General features: G+C 26.2%; 4 protein-coding genes across 4 annotated transcripts; 3 read left to right on the top strand and 1 right to left on the bottom strand.

Annotated features, from left to right (window-relative positions):
- Positions 1–3,243: 3,243 nt before the first annotated feature.
- OCT59_024735 (uncharacterized protein) lies at positions 3,244–5,453 on the top strand (the record flags this gene model as incomplete). The annotated part of the gene is made up of 5 exons (XM_066133588.1): positions 3,244–3,495; positions 3,574–3,643; positions 3,723–3,907; positions 3,992–4,343; positions 4,423–5,453. The coding sequence occupies 5 exons, from the start codon at positions 3,244–3,246 to the stop codon at positions 5,451–5,453; spliced, it is 1,890 nt and encodes a 629-aa protein (XP_065991637.1).
- Positions 5,454–6,360: 907 nt separating this feature from the next.
- OCT59_024734 (uncharacterized protein) lies at positions 6,361–7,768 on the top strand. Its single transcript, XM_066133578.1, has one exon. The coding sequence runs from the start codon at positions 6,450–6,452 to the stop codon at positions 7,347–7,349; it is 900 nt and encodes a 299-aa protein (XP_065991636.1). The 5' UTR covers positions 6,361–6,449; the 3' UTR covers positions 7,350–7,768.
- A 1,988-nt stretch (positions 7,769–9,756) lies between these two features.
- Positions 9,757–10,299, top strand: OCT59_024733 (uncharacterized protein; the record flags this gene model as incomplete). The annotated part of the gene is made up of 2 exons (XM_025310353.1): positions 9,757–9,842; positions 10,047–10,299. 2 exons carry the CDS (start codon positions 9,757–9,759, stop codon positions 10,297–10,299), a joined length of 339 nt encoding a protein of 112 aa, XP_025183200.1.
- Positions 10,300–12,393: 2,094 nt separating this feature from the next.
- OCT59_024732 (uncharacterized protein) lies at positions 12,394–13,155 on the bottom strand (the record flags this gene model as incomplete). The annotated part of the gene is made up of 2 exons (XM_066133561.1): positions 12,394–12,602; positions 13,119–13,155. The coding sequence occupies 2 exons, from the start codon at positions 13,153–13,155 to the stop codon at positions 12,394–12,396; spliced, it is 246 nt and encodes an 81-aa protein (XP_065991635.1).
- Between the last annotated feature and the right edge of the window lie 3,496 nt (positions 13,156–16,651).

The following is a 16,651-nucleotide window of genomic DNA, read 5'->3' as shown; positions in this document are numbered from 1 at the left end:
CTTGCAAGATACGGAATTGTGCATTTTCCCGTATCTCTAAACGTATCTAGACGCATCTAGACGTATCTCTCAGCATACAAAACGTATCTTTTAGTATAAGAAACGTATCTACTTTTTTTATAGGGCTTGTTCGCATTATTTTTAACAGTTCAGTATAGGTTTACATACCATTTACAATTAGTACTACAAATTTTTGAAGGTTTGGATGGATTTTTTCTACTTACACAGGTATAATATTGCATATTTTCTACGTTTATTTTGTAACTTTTCTGGTCTTCATTTTCAAATAAAAAACCTTGCTGTTGGAACCATTGTCTAATATGATCAAATGCCAACTTCCAGGTAGGAAAGGATTAAAGTTGGAGTACTTGAATCGCAAGTACTAGAAAGATTTTCATCAATTTCAAATCATTTTCACTATCATCTTCTGGAATACTATTTAAAACTTTTCAGGAATTTCAATATCGGGGTTATCACTAAATATGGATTTTGAATCACTCATTTTAATATAATTTATAATAAAAGAATGGAGAGAAAGTGTTGAGAGATGTGAAAATAGAAAGAAGAAAGCAAGGAATGTAAGAAACGGCATAAAAAGCTTAATAAAGGTTAAATCAATTTTAATCTTATAATCAAAAAGTAAATCAGGTCATGATGTCACAATTGTAACATGCACGCAATTAAATTGCTACGCATAGGGACATATTATATACTCCGCGTAAAATATAAATCAAAGTTTTGTAGTTTTCAAAATGGTGTGTATCATCAATTATCTAATAAAAAACTTTAGAATATTTTGAACCTAACATACTATGCTTCGTTGGCAATACTTGTATTAACAGGTTTATTTACATCTTCTCCTTGTTTGAGTTATAAGTCAGTTTATTATGTACAGATTTTGAGTTTTCTCGTCTAAATATTAAGATTACTGTGATTTCTGACACTTTTCTTTATACTTTAAAGGTTCTAACGTATTTTTCTACTCATAGAATTATTTTTCAATTACATCCAATTCCAATTTATACCATTAATAAGATTTTGTGAGTAATTCAATTTTTCTGATCATTATATATATGGCGTTATATAACATGGTTTATTTAACAATTGGGATGATTTAAATAATTTTAAAAGGTTATATAAGGTTTTTCTACAAATATTGGAATATTTACTATTAGATCTTATCAAATTTGAACAAAACTAACTCTACAGCTTTTTTTTTATAATTTTATGACAATAAATGCCTTACGCTCCAAATAATCTGAAAATCAAGTTAAATATATTTAAAAATTAAATGTTATTAAACCATTTACTTGAATTAAAATTTTATTATGCTTTTAAAAACTTTTTTAAAACATTTTTATAATAATAAAACTAACCGTTATATCAATTATTATTATTTTTTTTGCAGGAATTTCTGTTAAAACTTGAATTTTTGTATTGTAAAACTGAAAACTTGACAAACTCTTGACAAGATTTAAGTCGTAATCAAGTAAAGAAAGATTGGAAATTATAATACATAAATAAAATTCTTTTTCGTGTCACAACCAGACGATGATTTATGACAGTTCACAATAAATCTCAAAAGTCACAAAATTATATGATAAATACAAAATTTTGATCCTTTATACATAATTTTCCACGATTTCCACATGATTTTTCATATAATTCCCATAATCTCTCAGTATCGCAAATTTTATGAAAAGCGCCACAAAATTTAATAATATACCGCGAAAAAATATTTATTGTAGCGTATATTCACTCTTTATACCATAATTTGCAACCAATCAAATATTTGAAATTTTGTAAAATGCTTAATAAAAAAATCAATAAAAATTTATTAGCTTACTATAAGAGAACTGAACATTTCAATTATGTAATTTGAGTATTACCTTATTTATTATTAGCGTGAACATATCTTAATGAAAAGAATTTTCGTTTGCTGCTGTTGCTGCTGTTGGCTACAAATTGTTGATTCCAAAAATGATGACCTTTTAGAAAGTATAGTAGTAGATACAAGCTTTTGACGACCCAGATAAAAATTCTTCAATATTTTTAATCACAAATATATTTTTTATTTTTTTATGAAGTTAATTCATCTAAGTATATTTCTAAAAAAATTTGAGATGATACTGCATTTCTAACCGATTATATTAATCGATTAACCTTATTCGATTTCATCCTCTAGTTTAATGTGTTATACATATACAGTACATTCTTCAATTCGAAAAAATATACAGTACAGTAATTATGATCGCTTTGTGGAAACCAAAAAATCTTAAAAAATAAAAATAAACATGAAAAAAATAAAAATAAAAATTAATAAAATATAATTTTATACAATTAACTCGATTTTAACATTAGGTAATCGACAAAAATCCATTGGTGTATACATAATACCTAATAATCACATGATCGATTTTCTAAATTCTAATTGATATTACATTTATCAGGCGTATTATATTATATTATTATATTATATATATTCATATTTTGTTAGTTGCAACTAAAAAAAATATAATATGGATTTTTGATATCAGTGTGATTATCGCCTATCAAATATCATAGTCGATTGTACTACAAGCAACTGAAGGAATAAGGAATGAAGGAAGTTTTGCAGGTCAGATGAACTTGCATTTGAATTTTAGGCGTATTACAAAACGTAAAAATTAATGCCTTGTAAATTTTGCCTGGTAAACTTGGCGCACTCCAATATGCCAATAAATTTATTTCGCAGATTATTGTTAATTTCAGCTAGAATTAAAATTTTCCTATGGCCAAAATTAGGATAATTGATCATGTGACTAGTTCATGATCGTCGTGGTACTTTGAACTTTTTTTTTAGTCCAATCCAGATTTAGTCTGGTCCAATTTTTTTTTAAAAAACGACTTCAAATTTTAAAATTGGTCACAAAAGCAGTTCTAAACCATTTGACCCATCCCCAGTGAAAAACTCGTTGCGCAATTAAAATGCAATTGCGCAATCTTAAAACTTAGTTCCAAAAATTCCTTAGTGGTTCGCAGAGACGAAATCCTTAATTATTTGTAATAAAAATAATAATAATAATTAAAGTAATAAATATTACCACATCGACAAAAATAAATGATCTGTAATTCAATCCAAATCCAATTTAAGGATTGATCAAAAAAATCACATGATCAGTGTAACAAACACTTATGCAAAAGTATAAATATCGGGGGTAAATTGTGCTTCGGATATTCTTTTTTTCAATCGAATTATTTATAATGTTTGATAAAAATGAAATACAAGTTACCAAAAATTCAAATGAATGGATTAGTTTGATTAACGTTAATGAATCTATTTCTAAAAATCTTATAAAATACTATGAATATAAAGATTTTTATAATATTGAACAAATTGATAATGGTTACTTTGGAAAAATTTATCGTGCAAATTGGAAAAATTCGAAACAATATTTTGTATTGAAATCCTTTAATTTTGACAATGATGTCATTGTAAAAGAAATCATTCATGAGGTAATTGTAAAATTATAATTATTATTATTTTGTATTTTAGTCTTAAATCATTTACAATACATATTCATTATAATTTAGGTTGAACTTTATCGTAAAAAGTTGATTTTTCATAAAAATATTGTTAGTTTTTTTGGAGTTACAGATAAAGGTATAAAAATGTAATAATTATGAGTGATGTTTAAATAGTTTATAAAAAGCATTAATAATTTTTTTTAAAAAAAAATTAGAAAATCAAAATGGTCAAGCGAAAGAATACTTTTTAGTAATGGAGTACGTTAATGGTAGTTCTCTTCAAAACTATTTGAAAGAAAACTTTGAAAATCTTACGTGGGAAGATAAGTTTAGATTAGCATTCCAATTAGCTCATGTTGTATCATGTTTACATAATAAAGGAATTGTGCATGGAAATTTGGTAAAAAAATATATTTTTTTTTAATTTTTTAAAAAAATTTTATTATATTTTTTTTATTAATCATTTATATTTAATTTATAATAGAACTCTGGCAATATATTAGTTCATCAGAATAATATCAAATTAGGCGACCTTGGATTATCAAAAAGAATTAAAGAAGCGCTTAAAACACCTATGGATCAATCAGAATTATTTGTTGCAGCTCCTTATATTGATCCAATATGGTTTAATAATAGTAATAATTTAATGCAGCCATACTCATTAAGTGAAAAGAGTGACGTCTATAGTATTGGAGTACTTTTATGGGAGATATCGAGTGGTCAGTTACCATTTAAAGGCGAATCTTATGATGCTAGTTTAGTTATGCAGATTTCAAAAGGTTATAGAGAAAAAATTATTTCGGATACTCCTATAGATTATTCTAATCTTTATACCGGTAAATATAATTCTTACTATAATTATGATATATATTGTTATTCTTTATTTTAATATTTATTTAATATACGTTTTATTAGAGTGTTGGAATGGCGAGCCCAAAAATAGACCATCGATGAATCAAGTGGTTGATAAGTTAAAGTCAATCATTACAAAAACACATATAACAGAATCTCAAATTATTCAAAAAAATGATAAAATGAATATAAAGGAAACAGAACCTACGATTCAAAATATTAATCGAGCTATATTTGAAGAGGATTTAAGTATTGTTATTGATGAATTGATTAATTTATATTTTGAGGAGGTAAATAAAGGAAAGGAAGAAAATGTAAGAAAGCAATTTGTTATTGATTATATTAATAATTCCAATATAAGTTCACAAGAAATTTACAATTGGCTTTTAAATAATCAAAATGATTCAAATTCTATTTTTTTACTTGGATATTTTAATAATTATGGAATTGAAGCTAACATTAATAAGCAAAAGGCGCTTGAATTATATCAAAAAGCGGCGGAGTTAGAAAATACTGCAGCACAATTTGATCTCGCTTATTTACATATTTACGGAAAAGGTATTGATAAAAGTTATGATAAAGTTTTTGAATTATCATTAAAATTAGCGGATAGAGAATATCCAGCTGGAATGAATTTATTAGGATATTGTTATAATGTAGGAATTGGAACCGATGTTGATAAACATAAGGCAGTTGAATTATATTATAAAGCAGCAAATTTAGGAAATATTAGAGCTCAATGTAATCTTGGTTTAATTTATGAAAGTGGAGATGGTGTCGAAAAAGATCATGATAAGGTTTTTGAATTAGCTAATAAATCTGCAAATGGAAAACATTCGGATGGAATAGGCCTATTAGCATATTGTTATTATAATGGACTTGGAACTGATACTAATTTTCAAATGGCATTTGAATTATATCAAGAGGCAGCAAATTTAGGGAATGATGTAGCTCAATATAATCTTGCTAATATGTATGAATATGGGGAAGGAGCTGAAAAAAATATGAGCAAAGCAATTTATTGGTATAAAAAATCCGCCGAACAAGAAAATCTGGGCGCTCAAGCTAAATTAAAATCTCTTTTAAAGTTATGAGAGTAACGTGGCCCAATCTTTAGGCGAAATGATAGGAGTGTTATCTTTCTAACGCTTTGATCATGTCGTATTTTTTTTTTTAATTACGGTCATAATTAAGATTTTCATTTATAATATTCCATTTTACAAATAGTACATTTATCACTTTAATAAAATGCTGAGTGATAAATACTGTTTAAATTAGATTACTGTGTAAACATATAGTATATATAGGTATATTAGTGTTTTTAATAATCAATACGATAGATATTATTTTTATTATCGATCAAGTTAAAAAAAAACGGTCAAATGAAAGTTCGTTAATCAATATATAATTTATAAAATTTATTTTTAATAGCATATCTTAGTGTGAGAGAAATTTATTAATAAATAACTTTTGATTCGTAAAATTTAAATAAAAAGACATTTTTTTTATTTTTTTGCGTGCATATTTAGCGATAATTTTCTTTATTATACCATGTGAAATTGAATTCCTATGCATGATGTTGCTGAATGTCGGTTTATTATTCGGTGATAATTTTCTTTATTTTCCCATGTGATATCGGAAAACTATGCATGTATGCATGATGTTGCTGATGTCGGTTTACCAAACAATGTAATTAAGTTTTTTTTCAATAATTAGCGACTCCAATAAATTCTTTACATAATTATAATTTAAAAATCACATTCGGCATTCCTTGAACATGATTTGCTTGTTTCCGCAGAAAAAAATAAAAATTACAAGATTTTTGCATTTATGGCGTAGCAAAATCGGTTAAGGTTTACAAATCATTTTTTTGTACCACGTGAATCGGGTCATGACTAATTATCGGCCATTTCCGAACATTTTAATCGACTGTGTCCAAAATATCAAGTGATTTACGCACATAATAAATAAAGTACATAAAAAAAAAATATTTTTTTTTTTGTTATAATTTTTTTTTCTAATAATAAAAAAACCACCGCAAAATTATTATAATATCTATATTTTTTTTCTTTTATAAAAAAATTAATAAAATGAATATTAAAGAAATAGAACCAACCATTCGATACATTCACACAAACATATTTGAAGAGGATTTTAGTTTTGTGATTCATGAATTAGTCGACTTTATTTCTAAAGAATTAAATGAAGGAAAAGAAGAAATAATAAGAAAGCAACGTGTTCTTAATTATGTTAATAATCAAAAAATAATTTTAAAAGAAGTTTATCATTGGCTTTTAAATAATCAAAATGATTCAACATCTATTTATTTACTTGGATATTTTAATTATCATGGAATTGAATCTAATATTGATAAACAAAAAGCATTTGAATTATATCAAAAAGCAGCAGAATTAAAAAATAATTTAGCACAATTTGATCTTGCTTTAATGTATGAAGATGGTGAAGGTGTTGAAAAGAATTATGATAAAACTTTTGAATTATCAAAAGATTTGACTGAAAGAAAATTTTCAAGTGGAATAAATTTATTAGGATATTGTTATTATAATGGAATTGGAACTGAAGTTAATAAACAAAAAGCTTTTGAATTATATAATAAGGCAGCAAATTTAGGAAATAATAGAGCTCAATGTAATCTTGCATTAATGTATAAGAATGAAAATTTCTTAAAAGATGATAATAAGGTTTTTGAATTATCTAAAAAATGTTCAGTAGGAAAACATTCTGGTGGAATAAATTTATTAGGTTATTGTTATGATAATGGGATTGGAACTGATATTGATACGCAAAAAGCATTTGAATTATATCAAGAGGCAGCAAATTTAGGAAATAAAGTAGCTCAACATAATCTTGCTAATATGTATGAATATGGTGAAGGAGTTAAAAAAAATACGAACAAAGCAATTTATTGGTATAAAAAATCTGCTGAACAAGGTTATCAAAATGCTCTGAATGTATTGAATAATTTTTAAAACGTAATTTTTAAGGTTTAGTAAGAAAAGTTGATTTTTATCTTAAATATCAATTTTAATTTTGATATGTGCAAGTCACTAATTTTAATAAATAAAACTATGACATACTGTAAGTGAGCAAGTCACAAAAATACCGATGACATACTTTACATCAGTAAGGAGTGAGGCGCAGATAATAAACATGGTACGCTCATATTCTCTTTATCCGCTTCTTTATCTGAAATTCTCATTTCTCTGTTGAATGTATCCTTAAATTTTAAATTTATATTAAATTGTATTGAGTAATTCTTGAATTTGTGGATCAACCACATATTAACTTCTTTAGTTTCCCGCGTTAACGATTTCTCCAAAAGCGTCGCTTCATTTTTGAAAAATATCTGTTGTAATAATTTTAATAAAGCTCGCTTTATATTTTTACGCAAAAAAATTTCTATCACCTCCACAATTTTCTCAACTAGAAATGTCTTCATCAAAATCTCTTATTAACCGCCATTGATCTCTCCTGCTCGTTCGACTGTACTAATATTTCCTCTAGTCTATACCAATGAACGTAATTTTCACTTATTATCACTCCGTAAGTATCTTTGTTAAATTCTTATTCATATTCTTTCTCAAGACAAATTTCTGTTTGATATTTAGTTTTACTCCTAAATGACGTCTATCTTTTCAACGCTTCGGAGTATCATGAATATATTTTTATCACTAGCTTTTAAAGCTTTGTGATTAGATTCTTTTTGTAATGTTCTCTTGACTTTGTGTTCGGATATAAATTTCTGTCTTTTTGATTTACTCTTGATTTCATCATTTTGCTGTCGTATGATCTTTGTATGAAAATTTTCTTTTTCATTTATGAATCACGAGACTTTGGTTATCTCGCTGCGCTTTCTGTAACCATTTAATACAATCTTCCTTTTTTTTATTAGATGATTTTTTTGTAATTTATGAAACAAAATTGTTTTTATAAAGTTTCACATCTCACGCAAAACAATGTTCTTAAATAATATTTTAATTTAATGTATTTTTACTATTAATAATAATAATAAATGTAGAACAAAGATTGGATCATTTGACGCTAGTTTCAATAACCGTATAATAAAGAATGTTCATAATTAAATTTACTAATAATACCAAGATTTTTATATTTATCGATCATCATTCAGAGTTGGGTTTATTATTTAGGTATCGTATTTAAAATTTATGTTATATAATTCTATTGTAAACATTTTATATTAAATATCCTAGGTCTAATGCTGCTGGTATGATGATGATTCAGCACTGTAAGGGTTAGCAACTTTCTTAATTATCATCTCCTCTAGTGAATTTCAAATTAAATAAAATATTATTTTAATATATAATAAAAAAATATATTACCCTCGGGATGTGATAAAATTTAAATCGACCTATATTAATATATGTAGATCATCAATTTAAAAGTGGATTTTCTCAACGACTACTGATTGAATCTTTAAAAAATGAGCTAATTTTTATTCAGGGAATCATTTTTTTACACCTATTTTACGCTAACCGCTTTGGTTGAAATGTTAAAATTTTTTCTACTTTGAAAATTAAGTATTTATATAAAATTTTACCATTAATTAAGCAAGGAAATGGTTCAAAATAAGTTTTTACACTTTTAATTTTAAAAAATAATTAATGTTATTTAATTTTTAGGCGGTCGTCACTTTTTGTAACCTACTGTATGTTTAGTCAATCTTACAATCACACATAAAACTTCATCAATGAAGATATCAAATTTTGTCAAACCGGATTTGCTTTATTAAAACATCTTTAAAATTCGTCAAGTTGTGCTCTATTAATATTTAAGTAACACCAAAATTTTAAATGAAATGAATGCATGAGAATTTTAATAAGCATGTAACGGAACATACTCTTTTCGTAGAAAAAAATTTGTAGCGATTTTAAAAAATATCACTTTATTATCCACTAGTAAAAATGTGAATGTTTCCTTTTTTTTATAAAAAGCGCTCTTTAAATGAAAAAAAAATATATTGTAGTAGGTAGGGATGGTAAATTAACGGTTAATTATAATTTAGTTAATTAACCAGTTAATTAACCGTTAATTAACCGTTAATTAACTGTTATTTAACCATTGTTTAATTTTATAATTCTGGTCAAATGTATTAATTTTGTTAGTTTAAGCCAAATTAACTATAATCACATGATTTAAATCTCTTTTTTGATTGGTTAATTTATAATTAACCAAATTAACCGTTAATTAACCAATTTTAGTTAAACATAATTAACAAAATTAACTGTTAATTAACCGCAGTTAATTAACCATGGTTAATTAAACCCCATCCCTAGTAGTAGGGTAATTTTTTGTTTGTTAAAATTTTTGTGTGATGTCATTAACATACACTAGGAAACGGTAATTCAGTAATTCGTCATGTTAACCATCTTTGATAGAATATTAATAAGAATTGACTGGTTTGATAACGAAAGTCAGTATAAAATCGGTATGTATATAAATCGGTATGTAATCGGTGTAATTGTATAAATCGGTATGTGATCATCAATCGGTATAAAATCGGTATCTGCAATTTTTGAAATAGAATTTATTGCATCATTTTAATTTATACGTAGAAATAAAAATGAATATATATATTAAATCTAAGATGGTAATGTATAAATCTAAAAATGTCCAAATCTAAAATCTAAAATATACATAAATGAAAGAAAACGTACTAACTACCACCACCAACCACCACCACCACCACCTCCGCCTCCGCCTCCACCTCAACCTCCACCACCTCCATTACTACTACCACCACCTCCTCCTCCACCACTACCACTACCATCTCCACCTCCTCCACCACTACCACCACCACCTCCTCCTCCACTACCACCATCACCATCACCACCACCACCACTACCACCTCTACCTATACCTATACTACATCGCCTACTTTACTACGTTCCTGTTTTATAAAAAATTTTGAGAGATATTGCTTCATGGTGGACAAGTAGGCGTCAGTGTTGGTGATGGTGCGTTTCTGTTCTATAAAAAACCAACGTTGACTCCTTTTAGAATTTATATTAGCTTGATGATTCCATGAATGATATATTGTTATTATTTACATGATTAAAAAGATCATTATTTCAAGATAATGGTAAACTTTCAATTACTTTATTAGTGAGAAAGAAGATAATAATTTGGAATACTTTCATATCACAAACGATAAAAACAATGCAGTTCTAAAATGAAATATTTAATTTAGATAAATATGTATATATAATTTTGGAATGTGATAATATATATTGAATTTGAAATGTTTTGGAATAAAAAATTTCGAAACGAGAATACTATAACGTTTATATTTAAGGTAAATGTTACAAATTGAACATAGAATATTGAAACCAGATTTTCGAGGTAGGGTTTATAAAGAAATTTGATACTATGAAAATGATAATCTATTTTATCTAAAATAATATGAATGGGAAAATTACTTTTTTTTTTATATAGTTTAATCATAAAATTAATCAATTGGTAGCTTTGCGTACAAATATAACAAAATTTGGAATAATGAAGTTCTTATCTATTATCAGAACTCGAGAGTATAGAACACTTATGATAAGAATTTAAATAGATGAAGATAAAGATATGTATAATCACCATGTTGATTGAGATTTTAAGGAAAAAATTGTTTTCTGGTATTGATAATGTAATAGGAGAAATCCAAGATGTTGTCGGTATCTGATCAAAATCTCGACAGCCACTTTGCACGACTAACACAAGACAACAAAATCTCGACAATCCAAAATCCTGACAAGTCATTATATCGACAATTTTGTGATGTGTGTTCTAATAAAATAATTTGTTGCAATATGTAATATTTAGTTTAAATGTGTTGTAATTTTGTCGGGATTTTGACTTGTCAGAATTTTGACTTGTCAAGATATTGGATTGTCAAGATTTTGTTGTCGATTGCTCAAATGATTTTCGAGATTTCGTACCAAAACCGATGTTGTTATAGTTGTTGGTAATTAAAGACTTTTGATATTTTCCTGCAAAATAATTTTGTTAATACTACCTTTGAATTGTAGATGGTTTTTCTTTATTCCTTTTTTGTTTCAAAAGATGATGTATTATAATACTCACTCTTATTTGTAATAGTCATTTAAGAATTCAACTAGGTTTTCTTGGTTTAGCTAAAAATTTTAAAGAAACTTCATTATTTTTGAATTTACAGGTTGAAATTGATCTTTATTATTCCCATACAATTAGAGAATTAGTTAAATTAATTATTATAATGCTTAAATTCTTTTTAAATTAATTATTACCACATTATATAGATTAATTTATTATTTCTAAATAAACAGTTTCAATATTACTATTATATAGAAATGGATTATGTTTGCAAGTTAAATATACGAGTGGTTTTAGGAACCTTGAGGAGAGAATCGAAGAAAGCCCTGCCTGCCTATTCACTCCGTTAATCTAGAAAGGGTTATTATTGGCAAATAAATAACATGCGCCTGATACCTTTTCATCACGAAAAAATTTATTTTTGAATGAGCATTTAGCACATCTCAAATTACTTTTGACTTGTTGAGTTGCTGTATCCTTGATCCTGTTTGCTAATTAAAAATTTAGGATCATGGTGTCTGCAACTCTGCATTGAGTGAAACTTACTCTTGAAGATGCTAAGAAAATTAAGAAATTGTTAATGACTTTTGGAAAAGTACGGTACTGTATATTAACAATCATTTGCCATTATTATGGTGTTTACATTAGTGGTAATTCATGGTATGAAATGTAAAATATCAAGATAAATGGTAGATAAATTTGATTAGCAGAAAAAACAATGTAAACCAATAATCTTTATTATAAATTGTTATTCTATATTGATCATGTTGATTCTGTTAGTAAAGTATATATCAAGAAAATTTGTGTACAAATTATGAACTTGAAAATATGCTAGTGCCCTAAACCAATTATCACGAATATGGCATAGCACAATATAATGACCGTTAGGTAGAACGAAAGCATATAGACCATTTTTTAGGAACAATATCGAAAACATCAACGTCTATTTTCTCCTATTGGAAATCTTCTGATCTTACAATTCACACTCAATCCGATAACTCTATTCAATAGACCAGCCATATTCAGATCATTCAACATTTGTACTGTGTATTCTGATAAAGTTGGAAACACCGTTGGGTTCAGTGGATTTATCACAATATTGGCAGTCATAACCTCTGGTGGTTGTAGCTCTCTTGGTGGAAGTTCTAGAATAGCGTTTCATCCCAGTCTTCTTATTGGTCTTCCCGGAACTTCCATAAAAAGTTTCTCCAGCAATATGATTTCCGTCATTGTCAACATGGTTTCTTCTGGCTCCTTAAAAATTAATAATTTCGAGTTTATTGATCAAACATATACAGAAGTATATATAAATCATAGACTTACCAACTGATCCTGAGTAAGTACGTTCATTTTGGTTTAATAATACTTCTTCATGCTCTTCATATAGTTCCCCTGCTTCAATCCACTTAGCAAGTTCAGTCTGATTAACAGATGCTATCAACTCTTCATTATGCCTTTTAACTCTTCTTCTAATTCCTTGGTCATTTTATACGTAGTCATTTTATAAGTAGACATTTTATCAGTAAACATTTTATCAGTAGACATTTTATAAGTAGACATAAGAGTTAAAATGATGCAATTAGCAAAAGCCAATCATTTTATATGCAGATCAAATCATATGACACGTTATGCAAGCTTACAGTTCGTGACCAATAATTTACTTATTTGCTTCCAATCGTGTTCATGACTCCATGTCATTATAGAATATATTACAGAAAATGTGAACCATTTTGATATAGGTATTATTAATTTGGTTACTTGTGTATTTGATACAATATTTTGTTTTTATTGTTTTTTAGGTATGAAACTTTGACCAGTATGCTTCTCCATTTGCTGATCTTATCGTACCCGTTTCTCTGGATGTATATATTATATAAATACAACTATACTTACAGGTATAGTACAAAGTTCACCTAATAAAATATAGTATCTATAATAATTTTTTCTTTTTATTTAATTTTTAAAACTTGCCATTAAAAGTTAAGGAAAAATTTTTTATAAAATTAGTATTCATTTTGTCTATAATACAACTGTAATTATACCCAAAGGTTCGTGTAATATCATATCATATCTATAATACCTTACTTATTATATCATATTGTACCATACTTACTTTACTATATACTCTTTTGATATTAGTGCTTCTAAAAGATTTTTAATCCTAAAGCTTTATCACATTTGGTACATTTGGTGAGTTATTGTGTTTAAATTTGGCTTTAATTGCATGAAGGCTTTTTTACGATACAACTTGAGACAAATAAAAACACTATTAAAAAATAAAATAAAAATTCAATGATTGGTTTAATAAAAGATAAAAAAATAATGCAAAAATAATTTACATACCTGAATAAATATTGCAGAAAGATCTTTAATGAAAATATTAATGACATTTAATAGATATATATTTGCTAAATTTACAAAAAATTCATCAATATTTTGAGAAACATTAATCATATCTAATATGATTCTTATTTTAAAAAATAGTAATACTAATAAATCAATATGATCATTAGTAAACTTGATTTGATGAAATATTGAAGTAATATCATCACATATTTTGATTTGAGAAATTGATGAACAATATCTCATAAACCATCCATTAATAACGAGATTTATTATAAAGTAATTATAATTTTCCAAATATTTGAATATTCAAATAATGGTTTAATATTTATATATATTATTCCTCATCAAAATTAATATTAATTTGGTTTAATCCAAGTTGATTCTTTAATTGTAAAATTTCTGCTTTGTTAAAGCAAAATATTAAGGTCAAGGTTATAAAGTAATTTTTTTTCAGTTTGCAAAAGGATTTGCATAAAGCAAAGGAATAGTTAACTAATAAACATATAAATAAAGTTGAATGATCATTTTGAAGGTATTGTAAAATGTGATAAACACAATCATCTGTTAAATAAAATAAGTCATTTAAAAATTTAGGAAGGAAAAAAAGTTTTCACGGTATATCAGAATAAGTTATTATAAGCATGATTTTAGATGTCATATTGTACATAACTTTCGTAATACTGCATAAAACTATGGTAAAACTAGTAAAACTTGTATCAGGTAACAATACCATACATATTTCTTTCTCTTTATTTTTTTTTCAACTTTGCATTTTGTGCCATATGATTCTGAATAGCACATGTTACAATTTGTGATAATGCTCATAATTGCTGCACTATAACATAGTTACTGTAAACATTTTTTTGATGCTGATTATAAATGGGTTTCAAAAATTAGGTTTTATTGGCCCATTTCATTAGTTCTGTCTCTAAATCCTTCTTTATTAACCTTTTAGTTGATTGGATTTTCTCACCAGATATTTTTAGTTACCTACTAATAATAATGAAAATTAATATTGAAATCTTTTGATTCTATTCAAAAAGAAAAGAATTAATCAAAAATTTTTTTTCTCAATAAATTTAAATTGGTTTCAAGTACTAAGGGATATGCTGGTAATTGCAATACATTAGAATTAGTTTATTAAAATCATTTTATTTAAAAATTTAAATAAAAATTTTAATGATTAATAATGCTCTAATACTATGTGTGATGACACTCAAATTACTTATTTTAGATGTTAATGCTTTATATGATTATAAGTTCTGATAAAATTTTTTAAATAATCAATTATTTAATTAAATGAATAGTAAAAATTAAAATAAGCAGAAAATGGATAAATAATAGAAATCTATCAATAAATGGGCAAACCTAATGATGTTGAAAACAAAAAGCAAGAATAATAATTAGATAGCAATCATGCTATCAATTAATATTTTTTGGAATATTATAAAATACACAAAATATATTTATATTCTAGAGTTATAGTTAGTAATAAAGAAATTAAAATAATTATTAAAACCTTTAACTGCACTTGTTCAATATACTGTATAAGATTGATAATCACATACGGTGATACAATTTACTGTTCCAGCAATTTTATGCAAATCGGCACGTGATAAACACCACAAACACTTCAATGAAGATCTCTCTACCTTACGACATTGGCTTCAACTCCTATTGAGAAAATTCAACCTCAAAACTAACTACAACCCCACCACGGAGTCACTTACAAAACATCGGTGGCTCACAGATTTCTCCTTCTTTCTATTCCTGGCTCTTCTTTTTTATTTGTGGTGTTAGTTAGTAGGCTTTCTAAGCCTTTTTTAGTACTTTTAGCACTTATAGATGATAGAAATTTTTTTGGTGTCCGGGTTTACCATGTAGAGGGCTTTTTCTTTTTCTTTCTCTTTATATTATTTTTTTAGTGTTATACAATACAGGTAATGCCAAATTTTGTTCTTTTCAATAACAGGTAGCACGATCCTCGCGAGGGTTGGGTTCATACTAGCATAGTGGCACGTTGTAGTTTCCTTTTGTAAGGTTTTAGTTCCCGAGTCTGTATGGCTCCTGCTATTGTCTACATTTCTAAAATAAAAATACGAATAAATTAAAATTGGTCAAGGAATTAAATTATATCAAAATTATTTCTATTTTGATAAATGTCAAAGCCTGCTACGGATAGTTGCAGTTCTCTTACCCAATAAATTAAAGAGAGTATTATTTTGATATTATTTTGTATAACTTCTACTACTTTAAATAAAGATTATAGTAAATAACTTTCTATTTAATTATTTCTGCGTATTTTAATCAGTTCAATAACAAAACCGTTTCTAAAATTAAAAAATAACATTTTGCTTTCATATCCCACCTTAGTAGATCCAAAGAAACTTTGTATTGTTACATTATACCTCATGTCTCTTTACGTCATCTAATAACAAAATATCATATCTTATATACAATAGAAATTGATCTTTACCTATTTAAAAGTAATAAAGTGGGTGTTTGACAAGTTTTATTGCGTGTTCCTCCAAAAATTTGATATATTATAGTGAGTTTTTTTTTTATTAAATAAAATAATGATAATACTTTACATGTTAATTATGAGATTAGATACTGTAATATCATTTACTTTATTTACTTTATATGAGTAATAATACAAACTAACATATTTTAAAGATACGCAGTATATTATTATAAGTTTTATAACTGGTATTCATTGTCCGTATAGATTCACATTTCACAGTATATTATAATCAGTTTTATAACTGGTATTTATAAGTATATCAGTAAACTTTTTTATTGTCCGAAGCGTAGAACACACTCCAAACTAGGGAATATTAATATCATT

The sequence above is a fragment of the Rhizophagus irregularis genome, chromosome 5 (genome assembly GCF_026210795.1).
Source record: "Rhizophagus irregularis chromosome 5, complete sequence".
NCBI lineage: Eukaryota > Fungi > Glomeromycota > Glomeromycetes > Glomerales > Glomeraceae > Rhizophagus > Rhizophagus irregularis.
The sequence above is the reverse complement of the archived record's forward strand: the minus strand, read 5'-3'. Positions and strand labels throughout refer to the sequence as shown.

Coding starts and splice junctions, on each gene's coding strand:
- OCT59_024734 (XM_066133578.1), top strand. CDS start 6,450: ATGAATATTAAAGAAATAGAACCAACCATTCGATACATTCACACAAAC.